Below are 21,187 nucleotides of genomic sequence, written 5' to 3' on the forward strand. Positions count from 1 at the left end.
CGGGATTCCCGGGGGCATTGCCCTGGGGTGCTGGGGGAGGGTGCCCCGGGGGTTCCCGGGAGGGATCGGGGGGCATTGCCCGGGGGTGCGGCGGGAGGGCCCCCCGGAGGGACACTGCCCCGGGCCGAGGGCTCCCCGGACTCAGGGAGGGCAGTCGGGGCCGCTGCTCCGCCCGCCGTCCGTGGGTCGCTCCGTGGGCGGAGGCGGGGCGGCGCGGTCCCTCCCCTGGGCAGTGTCTCCGCCGGGCCCTTTAACCGCCGGGCGCCCCGCCCCCGCGCTGTCCGGCCGGGCCGTGTCCGCAGAGCGGCCGCGCCGAGCCCGTCTGGCCGGGGGCAGCGCCCGGGCGGTGCAGGGTGGGCGGGCAGCGTGGGGCTGGGCCCGGGCCATGGGGCTGCGGGGCCGCTGCCGCCTCCTGCTGGGGCTACTGCTGCTGCTGCCCGGCGCGGCGCGCGGCTTCGGGGAGGACGAGGAGCGGCGCTGCGATGCCATCCGCATCGCCATGTGCCAGAACCTGGGCTACAACGTCACCAAGATGCCCAACCTGGTGGGGCACGAGCTGCAGGCGGACGCGGAGCTGCAGCTCACCACCTTCACCCCGCTCATCCAGTACGGCTGCTCCAGCCAGCTCCAGGTGGGTGCCCCTCCCCGAACGCCAGGCCCGCGAGTCAGGGTGTGCGGGGGGCTCCTGGCAGTGCTAGCCGCCGCCGAGCGCCGGTGTCTCTCCCCCGGTTCCCCCGCTTTGGCAAGCCCGGCACGAGTGACATTCAGCAGCGGCGCTCGCGCCAAGGATCTCTGCAGCTGCCAGAGGATCCCTCCCGTGGAGCAAACCCGACCGGAAAGAGGGGCAGATTGCAGGGAAAGTGCTGCAGTTACGGTGCCAGCTGCACCCCCGAAATGTTGTAAATTCCCCCCAATGACACCCCCACCCCAATTTATTTCCCAACCTAATCTCGTCCTAAGGTGCTAAAAACCAATGGTTTCTAGGGTGAAAAGAGGCAGTTTCGCTTCCAGCAGCAGGGACTATCCCGAATCCTTCCCGTTTTACTTCTTGCATTTGTTCTGCGAACTTCCCACTGACTCCAAGTTTCAATCTGTTGCATTTCTTGCCTTTGTTTTGTAAATCTACTTCAACCTCGTTTCTCTGCTGCCTGCTGCCGATTTGGGAACAGTCGTGGGCGGGTTTCAGGTTATTTCTCAGACCAAGTTTCTAGGATAGAATAGCGTGAAAATATCTGCTGGTGTAAACAAAAGTTTTAAAAGAAACTATTAAAAGGGTTAAACAAAGATACATTTGGAAACTTCCAGCTGCAAAGTGGCTCAAGATTAGCTTTCCCCTCTGGGTGTGAATCTACAGAAAAGAAGGTACAATAAGGTTACAATAGCATTTAATCTCACAGGGTTTACAGTTGCTGAGAGACTGAAGTAAAATACACAAGGAGCCCCGTTCCCAGTCCTCTTTCTGGAGTAACCTCCACACAAAGTCAGAAGCTAGGAGAAGAAGCCAAACTTTTCTGTTGTTTGGCATGCTCTACTTGTCTGTGTTCCCTTTGGTAGCCCAGGAATTTGGACTAGTGTGAAGACTAAAGAGAACACTCTAAATCAGGGTTAATAAATTGGCTGATCTCTCTTTATGGGTTTAAAAATGTCATTTAGCCTAATATTAAAAAAATGACTTTTACAGATCAAGGCATGTGAACTTTCTCACTGACTTCTTAAAGAAAAATATTTATCCTTGAACACCATGAAAGTACAACATATACTAAACAGATAGACAGCTTCAAGGACGTGACTTTTCAGTTCAGATCCTTGCACGTAAAGCCCTTCACTTCTAACCATAGATGACACAGTTGTTATGTGTAAGGAGCTGGTGAACCTTGTGCATCCAGACATAATGGACAGAGGAGGTGAATGTGTGTGACTTGTCATAAAAAAACAAAGGGACATAGCATAAAATTGTGGTAAGAGAACCCCTCCAGTAACTTCACTGTAGGAGTTGCATGACTTAGATGTTGCTGAATAACAAACTTACTTCTTCAGATAGTTGTATCCAAACTAATAATTGCTTGGCATTTTTTTTAAATGCTAAGTTTTACACACATCTATTTGCTTTGTGTGTACCAGAATTATAAGAGTCAAGTACTGAGAAGATTACAGTATACTAACTTCACTATAAGAAAAAAGATGATTTATACAAAGACCATATTCAACCATGAATGTTGTTAATTCAAAGAGCTGTTAATATTGTAACTGTTTTGTTTCAAGTTTTAAATATCTCTATGCAGTCTCGAAAACTAAGGTCTATATATTTGTTAAAGTTTAAATTACGGTACTTATTCAGTTTGTGTTTTGCCCCCTTAAATTGTAAATGTGAGGGCTTAGATCTAGGGCTAAGTTCTGTTCACCTTGTGTGAATCTGGCCCATTGACTTCAATTAGGCTAATTCTAGTGAGTAAAGTGATCAGGATTTGGCCTCAAAACACTTTTTTGAACTGAGAACAAGGGCTGAGGTTTTTAGGATTTTTTTCTCTTGGTTTCTTTACTACATGCTGCTCCTTGCTTACTTACTTAGGCAAAGTACTGAACAGTACTGTTAAAGAGGATAGAAAGGGAATTTGCTATGTAGTCTACCATTTTTATCTTCTTTTCAGCACAAATTTGATTATTGTTTTTCTCTTCCAGTTCTTCCTTTGTTCAGTCTATGTTCCAATGTGCACAGAGAAGATTAACATCCCAATAGGTCCCTGCGGTGGCATGTGCCTTTCCGTCAAAAGAAGATGTGAACCTGTTCTGAAAGAATTTGGATTTGCCTGGCCAGACAGTCTAAACTGCAGTAAATTTCCACCCCAGAATGACCACAATCACATGTGTATGGAGGGTCCAGGGGATGAAGAGGTTCCCCTTCACAGCAAGACATCCTTGCAGCCAGGAGAAGAGTGTCACACAATGGGATCTAATTCAGAGCAGTATATCTGGGTAAAAAGAAGCCTGAGCTGTGTCCTTAAGTGTGGCTATGATGCTGGTCTCTATAGCAGATCAGCTAAGGAATTCACTGATATCTGGATGGCCGTGTGGGCTAGCCTGTGCTTCATATCAACAGCCTTCACAGTCCTGACCTTCCTGATTGATTCATCCAGATTTTCCTACCCTGAGCGCCCCATCATATTTCTGAGCATGTGCTACAATATTTATAGCATTGCTTATATCGTGAGGCTGACTGTAGGCCGGGAAAGGATATCCTGTGATTTTGAAGAGGCAGCAGAACCTGTTCTTATCCAAGAAGGTCTTAAGAACACAGGATGTGCTATAATTTTCTTACTGATGTATTTTTTTGGGATGGCTAGCTCCATCTGGTGGGTGATTCTGACATTAACATGGTTTCTAGCAGCAGGACTCAAATGGGGCCATGAGGCTATAGAAATGCACAGCTCCTATTTCCATATTGCAGCCTGGGCTATCCCTGCAGTGAAGACCATAGTCATCTTGATTATGAGACTAGTAGATGCAGATGAGCTCACTGGTCTGTGTTATGTTGGCAACCAGAACCTAGATGCACTCACTGGCTTTGTTGTTGCTCCGCTTTTCACCTACTTGGTTATTGGAACTTTATTCATAGCAGCAGGCTTAGTGGCCTTATTTAAAATCAGGTCTAATCTTCAAAAAGATGGGACTAAAACTGACAAGCTGGAAAGACTGATGGTCAAAATTGGTGTCTTTTCAGTGCTATACACTGTCCCAGCTACATGTGTAATTGCATGTTACTTCTATGAAATCTCCAACTGGGCTATCTTCCGCTATTCAGCGGATGATTCCAATATGGCAGTGGAGATGCTTAAAATTTTCATGTCTCTGCTGGTGGGTATCACATCTGGCATGTGGATTTGGTCGGCCAAGACTCTGCACACATGGCAGAAGTGCTCTAACAGACTGGTGAACTCAGGGAAAGTGAAACGAGAGAAGAGAGCGGATGGTTGGGTGAAACCTGGGAAAGGGAATGAGACTGTGGTGTAAACAAAACCTCTGTGCTGACTTCTCTCCCAAGAAGGACTTGTGTATAAACACTTGCAGTAGAAATGTTGCTGGGGAGGTGTGGGGAGGTAAAGTACAAAATCTGTCTCTGAAAAGAAGCCTTAAAGAATAAGCAGAAATTTCAAAAACAGAATAACCATAAACCAGGCTGCCCAAAATACGAAAGCCCAGGGCGGCTTGGAACACTGTGAAAAATCTGAACTTGTCACATTTTTGTAAAGCAGGTTGCAATGTATTAATGTCATTAGAAGCCACAGGGTCTTGCATCTTGTTACTTGCATTGCTGATTTTCCTGAATCATGTTATGGTGCATGGAGGAGGAGGGTCAAGTTCTGGGCTGATTTAGGGTCCAATCCTGTGAGGGGCTGGGTGCTCTCAGCTTCAATTGACAACATCAGTCCCTTTGAATTCAGTGTCTTAAGGGATGTGGTCAGGACCTTTTAGGATTGGACCCATAGCCGGTACAGCCTGTTGCCTTCATCGGTGTTGTGTGGTGCATAATTCAGCCAAGGATTAGGTCCTCATGCAAATGCCAGCTAAGTTTTCCAGGTATGAAAACAACTCAAACAGTGAATTTGTAGGATTCAGTTAGGTGTTGGGATGGATTGCTGTATACCTCAGCTGACAACCTAATACTAACCTCTATATCGGCACACTCTTTGCTGTCTAAAACATCAGTACTTCATTTGAGGTGTTTAGAAGCTTCACTCCGTACCTTTATCAGAAGTAGATTAACTTGGAGTCTGAAGCATAACAGCATATATAGTTGCCATTTTCTCCCTTCCACCCCCTCCCCCTTTTCCCTGCCCCCTTTTGTCCTTTTTCGATAACCTGGCTATTTCTAGCCTCTGACTACTTTATTCCTCTGCATTAATAACTTAGGTTTTTTCTTTTAATAGCTCTCCTTCCTACTGCAATATACAGCTGAGGGAAAGTGAATGAAGGTTCACTTTGGACAAACTCTTTATTCAGCAGAACATGTAGTTTTTCTCCAAGTAAACTTATCTGGCTCTCCCCAGAGACCTATTGCATTAAGCAATTAAGACTTAATATATTTCACTCTGTGTGATTACATCTATGCAGACGCCAGTCTGGGAGAAGTGAAATGTTAAGTTCCTTGGCAACTTCATGTTCACACAGATCAGTTGTATAATTGTGTGTGTCAATTAAAAATAAAAGAACATTCTCCAGCCATGACATAGCAGTACAGCTGACTGGCTCAAACTGATGGTCACTGAGAGTGACTTACAATTTTTTTTTTTTTTTATGTAAGAATGTTATCAGACTTCAGCAACAATGGAGACATTTTCCTTTTTGAAAAGGGCTCCATGGAGAAGAAATCCAACTTCTTCTTGGTGAGTAATTGTTTCATAGTTAGTGCCAAGGTTCCTTGCCCTTGGCCTGTCGCGTTCATAGGGAGCATGAGACTATGAATGCCACAGTCCTGCTTGATTAACAGGAAGTATAATATAAACATAAAGAGCAGCATTTAAGTGCTCCCCTTGAAGGACCCAACAGTAGCTTCACCTGTGTGCCCTAAAATCTTGCTTCATCTCCAGCGTATGGAGGCCTGATCGAGTGAGGTGCTGAGTGCCTTCAATTCCGGTGGACTTAAGTGGTAGCTGAGGGTATTGTGGTCTTTTGTAGGATGAGGCAGGCCTGAAAGGGGTCCCCCCTCTATCTCTCAAACTGTGTTAGACACGCATTGTGTCTGTGCTGAAATATGTGCTTAAAAACAAAACAACCTCATCTCAGCCTGCGCAGTTGGGATCAGTCACTAGCACAGCAAGTGACAACTTGACTTATTCTACCCACAGCACACCATTATGTACTAGCTGAGTGTTCCAAATCCATTCCTCTATCAAGTCTCTTCTATTGGACAGTAATGCCTGTTGGATCTATATATTCTGGTCTGGAAACAGAGTTCTGCAAGAATGAAAGGTGTGGATGGCTGGGCTTCACCACAGTGCTTGATGTATTTACGATTGCATTAAGGATGCCAAATCAGATGCTACTTTCAAATTCTGCGGGGTGAAGGAGAGAAAGTGAGTGGGACAAATTAATCCAGGCATCCGTCCAGTGAAGTCACGGGTTAATGACCCTAGGTGATTCATACACACTGAACTTCATGCTATTTGATGTGATTGACCTATGCATTTTTATCCTTGTCATCCCAGAATGTATTGTTAAGGGGGTGACCGTTCCTGTTATCATTGAATTTCAGAGCATGACTCAGTGGATCTTTTACTAGAATGGTAGCACTGGTGATTAGTGACATCTGAAAGTGAGTCAGATGAGGATGATGTTTCCTTGCATTGCAGGGTGAGGGGATGATAAATCCATTAAAGTTGTGAGGCACTCAAATACTATGGGGATAGCAGTCACATAGCAGCAGTTGTCCCTTGGAGGCATTGTGCCTGCCTAAATTCTCTTGCAGTTATGTACCAGAGCTCAGTGAATTTATTCCTGATTTACCTCAAGGCAATGAAGCAGAGCATCTGACCCAGGGCCACAGAAGCCCCTCTGAAAAGGCACAACTTAACTATGTACATTTACCTTGCTGTTCTAGTTGTTCAGGCATTGGTGATTGGAAAAGCCACTCTAGATTAGTGGTTCCCAAACTGGAGTTCATGAACCCCCGGTGGGTTGTGAAATGTTACAGGGGGTTCTTGGGGGGGAAAAATTCCCTAATGGTGGACAGAGCTGTCCCTGGGAACCCAGGGCAGCATGGATCCAGCAGTCCGGAGCCCCTGGACTTCCAAGAGCTAAACAGATCAAAGCAAGCCTATCTATCACACTGCGGAGATTTAAACTGCAAGACTCCTTATAAGAAATGGAAAGGGAGGTGGATATTTTTTTGCTGTTTTTAAAATTAAATAGGCAGCTTGTATTGTTTTTAAAATTATTATGAAGAACAAGTTTAAGCTTTGTTGTAACGTGCGTTGTTTGCCCGGACGGCTCAAGACCCGAATGCTTGTGTAGGAGGAACTCTTTGAGTTGGCTTCTTAAATACCTTTATGCTGTTTCACATCTGATACTCCTTGATGAAACATAGGAGCCTTGTCTTATAACAGGCTTATTCAAAGTGAAACAAGCTACGAAAGTGAGATCTTGGAAGAGTGTTGCCATTTTCATAATGTAATCAAAATACTGTAATGATAAATAATTAATAATAAATAGTGTGTAATAAGCATGTCATAAAAACAAATTTTATATTTCCAAGATCACTGCTTTTATAATTTATACTCAGGTAAAGGAGAAAATCCCTGGAAACATTCATTTTTAGGAGGGTTCACTAAAATGTCAAGTCTCGTGAAAGGGGTTGACAGGTTGTTAAAGTTTGGGAACCACTAGATCAAGTCTGAAGCACGGCAGTTATGAAGACTGAATATCTGCAACTCAGTTTCTCTCATTTCAACATAGTTATGAATTTAAAACCAAAAAATGTGTGACTAATCCTGCCTTGAAAGTGCAGTTGCTGTGGCTACAGAGCTCAAAACTTTACAACAGTTACTTTTTCTGCACAATCCCTTCTGCTCCTTTCTCTCTCAAGCCAGTCCCATCCCCAGTTGGTGTTTTGTGCTGACATACAGGCTTCTGAAATGTCTGACAGACAGGTACAAGCTAAACTACTTATGATAGAGCTTCAGAAAGAGAAACTAACTTGTCGAAGGGAATGGACACTGATAATTTTTTAGATGTACAGAAAGTATATCTGCATTGATGTATGTACTGTAAATTTCTAATTTATCACTGTACAAAAAACTTTGCTATTTAATTTTTGTATCAAAATAAAATTTTGTTAACCTCTGTGAATAAGTAATGGATTCTTACTGTCTTGATTTTTTTTTTTTTTTTTTTTTTTTGGTAAGTTTCCTTTCATAAACTGTCTTTATCCTCCTGTTGTAAACACAAAGCATTGTGGGTTTTTTGCTTTTTTTTGACCCCTCCTCTCCTTCCTTTCTAAGTGAAGAGTGTCACGCCAAGCTCAGGGCAGATTGTCAAGAAGCAGGGCAGAGAACCTGAAACTGATGGTGTATTCTATAATTAGATTTCACCAACCCAATAACAAGTGTGAACTCCTGAAGCACTATAACAGTGTTACCAGGGAGTCTCAGACAGTCCCCTTGGGCACTACAGTTTATCTTGCCACCCAGACAAGCTGGACTTTGTTAGTTTCTAAGGTGCCACAAGTACTCCTGTTCTTTTTGCGGATACAGACTAACACGGATGCTACTCTAAATCCTGTTCTTTTTGCGGATACAGACTAACACGGCTGCTACTCTGAAAGCTGGACTTCGTGATAGCTGGTTGCTATTCACCAAAGATCACAAAAGATGAAGGTTGCTTCCAGTTCCAAGAGACCAGTCACTTACCTTATGTCAATTTGTATCTCAGATCTCACCCCAAAGACAATGCTTGTAGCCAATCCTGTAGCAAAGTGACTAAGGATTAATTAAGAAAAGAAATGAGTTATTACAAGATTAAAGCAAGCAAACATATACACTGATTTTACAGTCTATGGTTTTAAAAGGTGACTGTTGTAGTAATCTCTCAGCACTGTATGCCTTTTAGGGATAACCAAGGTTGGCCCTGGGGTTCTCTGCTTCTGTTTCATAGCTCCAACCCTGTGAGAATCCAAACAGCCAGAGAGATGAAAATTCTCTTGTTCCCTCTCTTTATTTCTTTCTGCCAGAGTTCAAGCTGATGGGAAGAGCCCTCTTGCATGTAACCTCTTTGTGGGTATGAAGGGGCAATTGACAAAGCATTTGCATTGTGATGTCTCATAATGGCCCATTTAGTTTTGATAGCCGCCTTGATGAGCAGGAGAAGATCCCCGCTGACAGTTTCAGGGCAAACATTTTTTTTAAGTTATAAAGCAAAAACTTAAATATTGCCTTACAGTGTGTGATAAAGATATGTGAGATTATTTTATGCAGTAATTTACAAGCATTTCACATTGTTATGAGATCAATACCCCATTTTAAGCATACTAACATGCAAGTGAAACAGACTGGCTTCCAGCACCTGGTTTGCCAGCGTTACACAGAAGACTGAAATCCTTAGCTTAAATGAGTTAGAACTTTGGCCTCAGACCTACATTTGGGTCCAAGCTGCAATCTTTGATGGAAAAGTGCTCCCAGCTATCATTAGTGGACAACAGATAAAACTCAAGACATGCTTCAGCTTCTTGGGCAGCCTTATTCCAGGAAGCCCTAAGTCTGAGGTCTTGGCTACACTCGCAGATTCACAGTGCTGCCGCAGCAGCGCTGTGAAGCACAAGTGTAGTCGCGCCGCCAGCGCTGCGAGAGCTCTCTCGCAGCGCTGCAAGTACTCCACCTCTCCGAGGGGAATAGCTTGCAGCGCTGTGAGCGAGCGTGCAGCGCTGCAGGCGCTGATTACACTGGCGCTTTACAGCGCTGCACTCGCTGCGCTCAGGGGGGGTGTTTTTTCACACCCCTGAGCGCAGCAAGTGCAGCACTGTGAATTGCCAGTGTAGCCAAGGCCTGAGTGAGAAGGAACGTTTCCAAAGGGGGTGCTTGGATTCCACAGCTCAAAGCACTGGTGAGGAAGCAGGACTGGGCTGTAGCTTTTCTGCAGTGCATCCAGGCTTGCCTGAATGGATAGAGTCAAAAATCTTCACAGGCCGAGATGTATGGTGCAGCTCTAAAATGATCATGGAGCAACCTACTGCGGCTCCATTTACTACTGCTCTATTAGTGACTTTAGGGGGAAAAACAAGCAACGCAAGGCCTGGTCCTGCTATTTTTGCTCAAGTAAGGCTCCCCTCTGCTTCAAGTATGGAAGGATTGGTTTTAAAATGTGGAATGCATTCAGAACCTAGAATGAAGGTATATCATTATGTCTACTAAGGGCCATAGGCGGTGAGTTATATGCCCGTGCTCCACCAATATTTAGGAATCTGGGCCTAGCTCCACCAATGTTTGGGCTTACTGCACTTTGGGGGGCCCTGCGCTAGAGGGGGACACAGGGTCCAGGGGAACCTGGGGGGTTAGCAGGAGGCCTGGCACCGGCAGCAGTGAGCGACCCAGACCCAGCTCCCTCCCTGCCCCCATTCCACCCCTTTCCCAAAGCCCCCACCCTGCCTCTTTCCGGCTTCCACCCCCTCCCCCGGTCGCTCGCTGCTGCCAGCACCAGGCCCCCGCTAATCCCCCAGGCTGCCCTGGACTCCACGTCCCCCTGAAGCGTGGGGCCCCCCAAAGCACAGGGCCCGGGGCAATTACCCCGGTCCGTCCTATGCATGGGATGGCTCTGTTTGGACCCATTCTGAGCACCACCAAAAATTATACAAACCTGGCGCCCATGCTAAATGCAGGTCACTCAGTATTGCTGGTGGCTTTTGTGAGGGCCAAATTCTGTTCTTAGTAATCCCTCTGTAAATACATTGGCTAGGATAGAATTATTCCAGTGCAATTGAAAGTTTTTTGTTTTTGTTTTTTTTTATTCCATATATGTTCATCAGTTAAGAATTGTAGTTTTCTGCTACCCAACCTGTCTGTTAGCCTTTTCACCAGCCAGTTTGACATCAAAATTACAGCTTATGGTATAATTATTTTACAACTCACAAATCGTTTACATTAGTAGGTGTGCACAGGCTTACTTAGATTAGCATAATCTTACTTTAATACTTAACTAGATCACAAGATAGAGCTGATAGTAATCAGCTCTTATAAAGGAGACAATAGGAGTTGTGTACTAGTCTTTAGAGATTTACGATGGATCAAGTTTTCAAAAGCAGCATAGGAATCTAGGTACCCCAAACAGGATTTACTCACACATTGAGTGCTGCATCCAGGTCACCCAATACATAATTTCTCAATGTAGGTGCCTTTGAATGTTATTGTGGACCCAAAGTTGAATACCAGTAGTAAGGTCCAGATCCTCAAAGGTATTTAGGCTCCTAACTTGCACTGGAATTAATGGAAGTTAGGAGCTTTAAATGCCTATGTGCATAGATGCTGGAACTAGGGGTGCTGGGGGTGCTGCCACACCCCCTGGTTTGAAGTGGTTTCCATTATATGCAGGATTTACAGTTTGGTTCAATGGCTCTCAGCACCCCCACTATAAACATTGTTCCAGCACCTCTGCCTATGTGCCCAAAAGTAGAGGCCACTTTCAAAAGCTGACCCGATATGACAAATCAGTCTTGCTTTTCCTAAAGATGGGTCATAATTTGATATGAGGCCACTTACCTCATACAGAACCTAAAGTGAACTTTCCACTGGTCCTTGTTAGATTTTTTTAACTGAGAAATTAACAGCACAGTTGCCTAAAGTTCTCTGGCCACAGAACAGAGACAGCACTGGTATTGACAATGTGAGTTAATTCATGCTAGCATGCCTCAGTCCTGACCTGGAGGGATACAAGAGTGCGGGAGAGACTAGCTCAGTCTGCATGAACCTATAATCCATGTCCTCTGCTGAGACAGCAAGCTCGTAGTAACTATGGTGATGGATGTTGTGAAGTGGACACTCTTATTAGTAAGAACAAAGCTATGTTCACACACACAGCAACTTTTAAGGCTAGCTTTGAATGGTGACCTACAAATGAAAGCCACAGATGCTGCTCCTCTAGCATTCCAGTATTTCTGCTTGTCAGTGCTCTAGTCAACAAACCTACACAAAGAGGTTTATACAAGACATCAAAATAATATGCACACTGCTTGTAGCACTGGATTTAATCCAGGAGAGTTCAGTTACAGATTGACAAAGTTTAGGTTGTTAGAGCACCGTAGTACAGAGCATCTTCTCATCCTTGCAAAACTCCACCCAAACTCTGTCATAGGTCCATTTACAGCTACATTAAGACCACTTTGTGCTGCTCCACCAAAAGCAGTGTAAGAGGATCATCCCAGTGCAGAGGGCTCTTCTGGTAGTGTAGAACTGGATCCTACATCACTGCTGCTTCCTCCAGCTGCCAGAGGGCACGTGGCTAGGGGTCCTCTGCACCCTGGCAAACTCCAGCTGCTGTAACAGCCTTCGGTGGTTAACAGCCAGCTGTTTTGGTTTAAGCGTGGGGTTGGGACCAGGGGACAGCCAACCTAGAAGTGGGGGAGTGAAAAGGTGGTTTAAAGGGTAAACGCAGCTAAAGAGAACTAATCTGGCAAGGTAACTTAAGGAATCACTGCTCTTCTGTCTTCCTAGGTTATTTATAGCATGTCCATCACCCTGGAATATGGGTGTCTGTTCTTAAGGGTTTACGTTAACAGACCAAACATACAAATTAAATTCCAGACTAAACTCTTGTTGTAGTGCAAGGTTTTTCTGGCCTATTTGCCTGACAGCAGTCTAGCAGTAAAAAAGCCAGCGTATACAGCTAAATTTCAGAGGCGGTGTCTGTCTTCATTTTTCATTTTCTAAACCAATAGGTTAGAACATCCAAACACCAGTAAAAGGACTCACTGTTTGCAGAAATACCAGTAAACAGGCCTTCCTTTTGTATTAACATCAGTATTTAGCTAATATCCTGACTGCTTCTCCTATTTCCTGAACTTACTCTGAAGAAAGAAAAACATCCGGCCGGAAAAGTAAATGCAAATAATTGGAAAATCTGCCTCTCTAAAGTACTAGTAAGGAGTGATAAATAATACTCGTAAGATGTTTATTGCAGGCTACATGCAGAAGCGGCCAATATTAAATATTGTAGACTGAGAAGGTAACTGTAAATGTTCTAAAGCATATTCTGAAGTGAGCCAAGTAACAGGCATGAAGTCAGTGCTATTTTTACTCAAGTGCTTAAAAATGATTACAAATAAAGATCCATACAATAGTAGAATTTAATTCTTTCCAAAAGATTTTTTACAGCCAACATAACTTTCTGCTTGAAAACAAGGGACGAACGCCATCTAGTGGTAGCATTGGGAGAGGGGTTCTCACAACAAAGTTTTTGGTGGCCTCAGGGTGCAGCCACCAACTCTTGCTGGTGGCCGCTCTGACAATTTTCCCTAAACTACTTAATCAACTTTAGGAAAAACAAATAAATACACATATATACATGTCCAAATCATTGTAATTTATTTTTGGTGGGTTTTTTTTTGTAGACTCAATAATAAAAATAATGTACAGTTGTCTCTATTCTTTACTGGACCTAAGCAAAATAGAAACAAATAATGTGCTTTGCATGGTCTTGTCTTTCGTTGTTGTTATTGTTTCTTTTGCTTTTTGGCTACTTTTTTTTTTTAGACTTGCTAGTTAGTAAGTCTGCTTCTGTGACTGGGGGCCAGGGCTAGACCCTGAAACCTTGCGGCCAGAGAACAGAGCCAATCACCTGCCACCCCAAGGCTGAAGCCAGAAGCCCAAGCCCAAGCCCCACAACCCCCGGGAAGGTGGGGAACTCACAACAGCTGCCTGCTTCTCTGGTGTTTGTGGCTCCAGAGGGGGCAGAAACCAACCCCTGCTGACGGCCCTGGGGAGGGGCCTCTGCTTTGTGCCCTCCCCTTCATTCACTCCCCAGGAGGCTGTGGCCGCACAAAAAGCCCCTGGTGGCCGTATGTGGCCACACTGGCTGCTTTTGAGAAACACTGCATTAGGCAGACTACCTTTCATTCCCTACTACCTGCAATCCACCTATGTGACCCCCATTCATGCTGGAAGTGTACACAAATTTCAAGGACAGTATGTAGCAGAAAATGGGAAAAATTAGTTATTCTTGTCACTATTACAGTTGATATGGCACCAGGCTGGGAATTAAAACCCCAGGTTCCTTTCCTAGCCCTTCACACAAGCAAAACAGGATGTTTTTTGAGGATACGTGTGAGGAAGGACACCTATCATCTCTTTGTTCAAGTAGTGACAACAGGAGGCACTCCTACCTGCTGCCTCCTCTAGGGAGGTCCAAAGCCTAGGTGTTGGAGTGCCTGGACTAAAGCATAATAAAAGGTTTCAGAGTAGCAGCCGTGTTAGTCTGTATCCGCAAAAAGAAGAACAGGAGGACTTGTGGCACCTGTTCTTCTTTTTGCGGATACAGACTAACACGGCTGCTACTCTGAAACCTTTCATTATGCAAGGCACTGCATTTAGCCGTATGGAGTGGAAATCCATCAACCTCATGAAAAAACTTGTTAGTCTCTAAGGTGCCACAAGTCCTCCTGTTCTTCTTCTTAAAGCATAATAGTTACCCGGGAATATCCCTAACTTAGCTATCGGTGACAAGAAATCAGTGCAGCTGCACAGGTGCTTACCCCTTACATGGTGGAGAACAGCTGGCAGTGCCTCACCCAGTAGTATTTGCATATTCAGTTGACCGGAAAGCAAGCGAACCACAACAAAATCATTGTATCTCTTTGAAAGACAGGGGATGTGGACTGCGAGTGTGGAATGGAGAGTCCAGACTATTTCTAAGGGTGTTGAAAGTCACTGGCAGAGATCTCTAGACACAAAAGCATAAAAAACTCCATTCCACTCTCAAAACAATTACATTTCTACAACTGTAACCTGACCAGAGCCAAAAGGAGTTAAGAGCTCATCTCTTCTCCTTCCCCAGAGAATGACTGAAGGATGGAAAGAGGCAGAACACATTCTCGAAGACCAGTAATCTCTTCCTTCAGCACTCATGTCCCTCAGCATGGCACGTGAGGGTATGGCCCTTGATTCTGCATGTTCATGAGCTCCCTGCTGAACACCACCCAACATTGTGTCTCCCAGTCTATGTGGGAGAGGAGGCCATGTGTGAGCACACCAGTTAGGTGTAGCATTAGGTGTGGTCCTCCACAATGAGCAGGATGAGTCTCAAGTCCCCCTCCCTTTGCTCTTCATAATGTAGGGTAAATGAAAATGTGAGAATGGGCATGTCTGAGGAGACATGGACATAACTCAGCCCTCATTATGTGTTAATGTAATGTAGTACTTACAGTAGCTGTGTTCTAACTAGTGCTTCTAGGTAATGGTAGATGGGGCTCTAAACTGGGAGTCAGGAGACTAGGGTTCTAATCCCAGTGCTACCACTGATTTACCGCATGGTGCGATGAACTGAATGGAGTTATAACAGCAGATGATCTGGCCCACCAATCTAGGAAACCTCCCCTAGCAACCCTACCTCTTACTCACATGACCATCTTCTGTGATACTGATGTTTGAGCCATAACTGATTACAAACCACAGTGAGAGGGATTCAACTGTTGACCCAGTTAAATTTGCAAGCAAACTAGAATGGAAATGTTCTGCAAGATGAACCCGGGTGTGCCCAGGATAATGGGATCTCAGCACTCCTTATATCTCTTTGGCAAAGCAATTGAAACAGAAGAAGCACGAGATGACTTACTTCTGCTTCCCAAGCTTTTGAAACTCCCTTGCTGGAGCAGCTAAACTATGAAAACCCTTTTCTATAGTTACAGAAGATTCCAATTAACCTCCTAACAACAGAAGAAAGCCCCAGACATTTGAAGCTCAGTTGACTAAAGAAATGTATGGAGTGGGTGATCAGGAGAAAAAAATCTCCCTCTGAATGCGCTCAGCAAAACGAAACAAAACCAAACCACTTTTGATCCTGCTCCCTGCTGCAAGGATTTGCTCATCTCCATCAATTTAAAGAAGGGGGAAAAAGTAATCCTTCCATCTGGGGGGGAAACATCTTCCTTACTGGAGAAAAATGCTGTTGACCCCCCCTTGCTACAGACAGAGTCACAGCATGCAAGTCACCTCTATATACAAACTGACACCGGGTAACTAATAGTATTTTATTTTTTAAACCAAGTTGCTGCACAGATTAGAGCCCAATTTATGTGGCAGGCAGTGCAGAGCCTTTTTCCTAGTCAAGACAAGGCCAAAGAGGTTAAATAATTGGCCTAATGTTACAGAAGTCATTGTCAGAGCCAGAATTAGAATGAAGGAGTTCCTAGATCTCAAAGCTACACCTCTTCTGAAAGCCCCTCCCCAAATCATCTATATCGTATGATGCAGTGAAACTGCCAGACTCAGGCCTTCTGCACAGGCTATGCTTCTATGCTGCTCAGCCATGTTATCCAGCAGCCATCCAATCTCCTGCCTACAGAGGGACTGCTGGTGCCTGACCAGCCAGGCCTTGGAGGAAGGAATACTGGTGTGGCTGCGAAGCCTGGTTCCTCCTGGGCTGTATCAGGCAGTGGTTTCTTGGGACACGGCATACATCCATCTGTCTGCAGTCCCAGAGAGTTACAAATGGTCAATGACCTCAGAGAGATGCTGGGCTGGTTGGCCTTTTCGATTGAGGAGGACTCTGCACAGGTGAAAGGGCTGTGGTTGTAGGACTGGACTGTGGCCCCAGTCCCGGGATTCTCCATTGCCCCATCACAGAGGACACATGGGAAGAATTAGTTGGGACCCACATTTTCTGTGTCAGGAGGCCAGATGGTCTAACATCAGGGAGCAACGCTGACCTCCTCCGCCTTGAAAGGGCCCCCCCTTCAGGGCTGAGTTTGAAGCTTTAATTTCATTCAATCCTTGGCTTTACCAACAAATGGGCATTAGATGCCACAAGTAATCTCTGCCAGAGCTGAGCTGCTATCTGGCAAACTAGTAACATCCTTTCAGTCCATTGCCTTGCTCAGGAGCAATTTAGATGGCCCACCTTCCCAAGCACAAATTCAATTCTATACAGCCTTATGCTGCCCTTCTCCATGCTCTGCCCCTTTTGCTACCCAAATGCCCTTTCCAATCCCTCACCTCTCAGTCCCAGTCCTTGGGGGTTTGCTCCTCTTTTTCCACTCCCTATCTTCTGCTCTCTCCTCCACATGGCAATCAGAAGGGCATCACTAAAGGTCTGACTCATCCCTCTGCAGCATAAGTATCTCTTGCAGGACCTTGGACTCATGGGATGATGGGGCTTTATTTTGTCAGGCTGCCTGGTTCATCTTAACTAGTCCTTAAAAAAAAAAGGCAAGTTATTACAGAGATGAGCTGTGGAGGGTGCCGAGTCTTGTCTTCTTTGTTCACTCCATAGGCATGTAGCTACTGCTTCTACAAATATTTAATTTCAAAGTAGCTCCAGTCACTGCCAAAGCCATTTCATCCTCCAGCCAACAGATGTTAGGCTGACCAAAGGGTGGCATGAGCCAGAAGAGGGAAGAATACCCCTAACTCAGGGTGAAAGTTGGCTAAATTATGCATTCTTTGGTTTAAATACTAATTTTAAATTCTCTGTTAATAAAAGGACAAGATGTCTAAACCAGGAACTAACAAGGGTTGAAGAGTTATGTACCCATGTGAAGTGTGGTGAAAGTTTTATTTCCCTCCTCCTCTCCCTTTTGGGATAGTCATGGTTTTCTCTTGCTAGTCCTTTTGTTCTTTGCTTTCTCCACTCCATAGGGCTAAATTGCCATTTGTACTCCACTTGAAGCTGTGTCACGAGAGAGACTGCTTTTATTTTTTCTTTAAATGGGAAAAGTGCATGCAATTGTAAATACTGGCTCATATCATTCCAATAAAAAAATAATCTATGTAAGCTTAGAAAAATAATTATGCTAAAGCCTATAATTCTGATTAAAGTTGGCCAGGTCATCTCAGCAAGTTTATCGGACAATTTTAATTTGTGAAGAAAAAAAAAGGGGGTAATCTGCAAAAAGACTGATTTTTATTCTTATTCCAAGTCATTCATCAAATGTTTTATGGGAACAAGTTTAATCTCATTGATCACTCCCCAACTATTTACTCTATTTGCTCGGTGACCAATCACAGAGCATACTTAAGCACCCAGTATTGTTTGCTCCCTTATTGGATGGCAAACCTATGAAAAGGAAGAAGACTTTCATAAATCACTTGTGACACAAATGTTTGCATAAACAAATCCACAGGAGCATTTCTGTGACTTCTGGTTCAAATTCTTGTGTAAACACATTTTGAATGCAAAACACTGTCATTCTGTGAGTATTCTTGCAAATTAAAATGACATATACACATTTTTATAGAAAGATAATAAAACGGCTCATGGATAGTCATGAAGCAAATTTACCAGGTTTATTCAAACAAACGTTCATGCATAAATGTCCATTTATGAATTTTTAAGAGTTTTCCTAGCTGTACCCCTACAAGGAATCATCAATATTGTCTTCAGAAGAGTGCTACATATTAGAACTAAGGAGCCTATTGAGTTGTATTTCCACTGTGTGGAAAAATAACTACATCACTACACTGAGGCTGAGCCACATCATTTACATCTTTACACTATGCTGTGGTACCAGTACATGGAGATGCAACATGAAGTATTGGCTGAGGGCCTGCAAATCTTCATGGGTATGTCAACACTACAAGATTAGGTCGAATTTATTGAAGTCGACGTTGAGCCTCCGATTTAAGCAAGTCGATTCTGCATGTCCCCACTATGCACATTGTGTCTGTGAAGCACAGCTTCACTAGCAGGGCTTGGATTGACTCACAGAGCGCTGCACTGTGGGTAGCTATCCCACAGTGGGTAGCTATCAAATTGTCAAACACATAAAAGAACACAAATTGTTGGGCAAAAGTCAGCATGGTTTTGGTAAAGGGAAATCATGTGCTACTAATTTATTAGAGTTCTTTGAAGGGGTCAACAAACATGTGGACAAGGGGGATCCAGTGGACACAGTGTACTTAGATTTCCAGAAAGCCTTTGACAAGGTCCCTTACCAAAGGCTCTTACGTATATTAAGTTGTCATGGGATAAGAGGGAAGATCCTTTCATGGATTGAGAACTGGTTAAAAGACAGGGAACAAAGGGTATGAATAAATGGTAAATTTTCAGAATGGAGAGGGGTAACTAGTGGTGTTCCCCAAGGGTCAGTCCTAGGACCAATCCTATTCAACTTATTCATAAATGATCTGGAGAAAGGGGTAAACAGTGAGGTGGCAAAGTTTGAAGACGATACTAAACTGCTCAAGATGGTTAAGACCAAAGCAGACTGTGAAGAATTTCAAAAAGATCTCACAAAACTAAGTGAGTGGGCAACAAAATGGCCAATGAAATTTAATGTGGACAAATGTAAAGTAATGCACATTGGAAAAAATAACCCCAACTATACATACAATATGATAGGGGCTAATTTAGCTACAACTAATCAGAAAAGAGATCTTGGAGTCATCATGGATAGTTCTCTGAAGACATCCACACAGTGTGCAGCGGCAGTCAAAAAAGCAAACAGGATGTTAGGAATCATTCAAAAAGGGATAGAGAATAAGACGGAGAATATCTTATTGCCCTTATATAAATCCATGGTAGGCCCACATCTTGAATACTGCGTACAGATGTGGTGTCCTCATCTCAAAAAAGATATACTGGCATTAGAAAAGGTTCAGAGAAGGGCAACTAAAATGATTAGGGGTTTCGAACGGGTCCCATATGAGGAGAGATTAAAGAGGCTAGGACTTTTCAGCTTGGAAAAGAGGAGATTTGATAGAGGTATATAAAATCATGAGTGGTGTGGAGAAAGTGAATAAAGAAAAGTTATTTACTTGTTCCCATAATACAAGAACTAGGGGCCACCAAATGAAATTAATGGGCAGCAAGTTTAAAACAAATAAAAGGAAGTTCTTCTTCACGCAGCACACAGTCAACCTGTGGAACTCCTTGCCTAAGGAGGTTGTGAAGGCTAGGACTATAACAGGGTTTAAAAGAGAACTAGATAAATTCATGGAGGTTAAGTCCATTAATGGCTATTAGCCAGAATGGGTAAGGAATGGTGTCCCTAGCCTCTGTTTGTCAGAGGGTGGAGATGGATGGCAGGAGAGAGATCACTTGATCATTACCTGTTAGGTTCACTCCCTCTGGGACACCTGGCATTGGTCACTGTCAGGAGCCATGATACTGGGCTGGATGGACCTTTGGTCTGACCCAGTATGGCCATTCTTATGAGCTGAGTGGAATGTTGGGTTGGGCTTGCGATGTCTCATGGGACCAAAACATTGGTGTGGGTGGTTATGGGAACATGGCACTAGCCTCCCATGATGCACTTATCTCCCTCCCTCCTGCCCTGAAATCAACTGCAAACAAACCAAGCCTTTTTCGTGCCTTTTTTCCTAAACCTGGGTTACCTGTGCAGACGCCATAGCATGGCAAGCACTGTTGATGTGAGCATTACAAACACTCACGCCTTATCCTGCAGTATTTGCTCAGCTGAAGCAGGAGCCGTCACATGGAACAATGTGATGCCACGCAAGCAGCCCTGCTGGAAGCCATGGAGTGAAGCAATTTGCAGATGCTGGCGACAGTTGCGCATCACCTTGACACAGTGGAGCGCCACTTCTGGGCCTGGGAAACAAGCACTGACTGGTGGGACCACATCCTAATGCAGCTATGGGATGACGAGCAGTGGCTGTAGAACTTTCGAATGCATAAGGCCACTTTCCAGGAACCGTGCAAAGAGCTTTCCCCAGCCCTGAAGCGCAGCAATACTAAAATGAGAGCTGCTCTGACAGTTGAGAAGTGAGTGACGATAACTCTGTGGAAGTTTGCAATGCCAGACTGCTACCGGTCAGTGGGGCATCAATTTGGAGTGGGGAAATCTATCGTGGGGTCTGCTGTGATCCAAGTTGCCAGGGCAATCAATAGACTTCTGCTAAGAAGGGTAGTGACTCTGGGAAACATGTAGGATATAGTGGATGGTTTTGTCGTGATGGGGTTCCCTTACTGTGGTGGGGCAATTGACGGAAAACATATCCCTATCTTGGCAGCAGACCACCTTTGCCAAAGAGTACATAAATCGAAAGGGGTACTTCTCAATGTTATTGCAAGCGCAGGTGGATCACAGGGACCGTTTCACCGACATCAACGTGGGATGTTCGGGAAAAGTGTATAATGCGCGCATCTTTAGGAACTCTGGTCTGTTCAGAAAGCTGCAAGCAGGAACTTTCTTTCCAAACTGCAAAAAACCGTTGGTGATGTTGGAATGCCAATCATGATCCTGGGAGACCCAGCCTATACCTTGCTCTCATGGCTCAGGAAGCCGTACACAGTCAGCCTGGACAAAGCTAAGGAGCGGTTCCACCATAGGCTGAGCAAGTGCAGAATGGTGGTGGAATGTGCCTTTGGACGTTTAAAAGTGCGCTGGTATAGTTTGCTTACTATGTTAGACCTCAGTGAAATCAATATCCCCATTGTTGTTGCTGTGTGCTCCATAATATCTGTGAAACAAAGGGAGAAAAGTTTCCCGCAGGGTGGGAGGTGGAGGCAGATCACCTGGTAGCCAGTTTTGAGC

The 21,187-nt window shown here is 44.5% G+C and overlaps 1 protein-coding gene across 2 annotated transcripts; it reads left to right on the forward strand.

The window, feature by feature from the left end:
• Nucleotides 1–267: 267 nt before the first annotated feature.
• FZD4 (frizzled class receptor 4) lies at nt 268–7,842 on the forward strand. Of its 2 annotated transcripts, none has more exons than XM_005287520.4 (2): nt 268–631; nt 2,680–7,842. In XM_005287520.4, the coding sequence occupies exons 1-2, from the start codon at nt 386–388 to the stop codon at nt 4,006–4,008; spliced, it is 1,575 nt and encodes a 524-aa protein (XP_005287577.1). In that variant the 5' UTR covers nt 268–385; the 3' UTR covers nt 4,009–7,842. The 2 variants fall into 2 exon arrangements, with proteins under 2 accessions (XP_005287577.1, XP_042711926.1); XM_042855992.2 differs by lacking the exon at nt 268–631 and adding an exon at nt 1,834–1,958.
• Nucleotides 7,843–21,187: the final 13,345 nt, after the last annotated feature.

The sequence above is a fragment of the Chrysemys picta genome, chromosome 1 (genome assembly GCF_011386835.1).
Source record: "Chrysemys picta bellii isolate R12L10 chromosome 1, ASM1138683v2, whole genome shotgun sequence".
NCBI lineage: Eukaryota > Metazoa > Chordata > Testudines > Emydidae > Chrysemys > Chrysemys picta.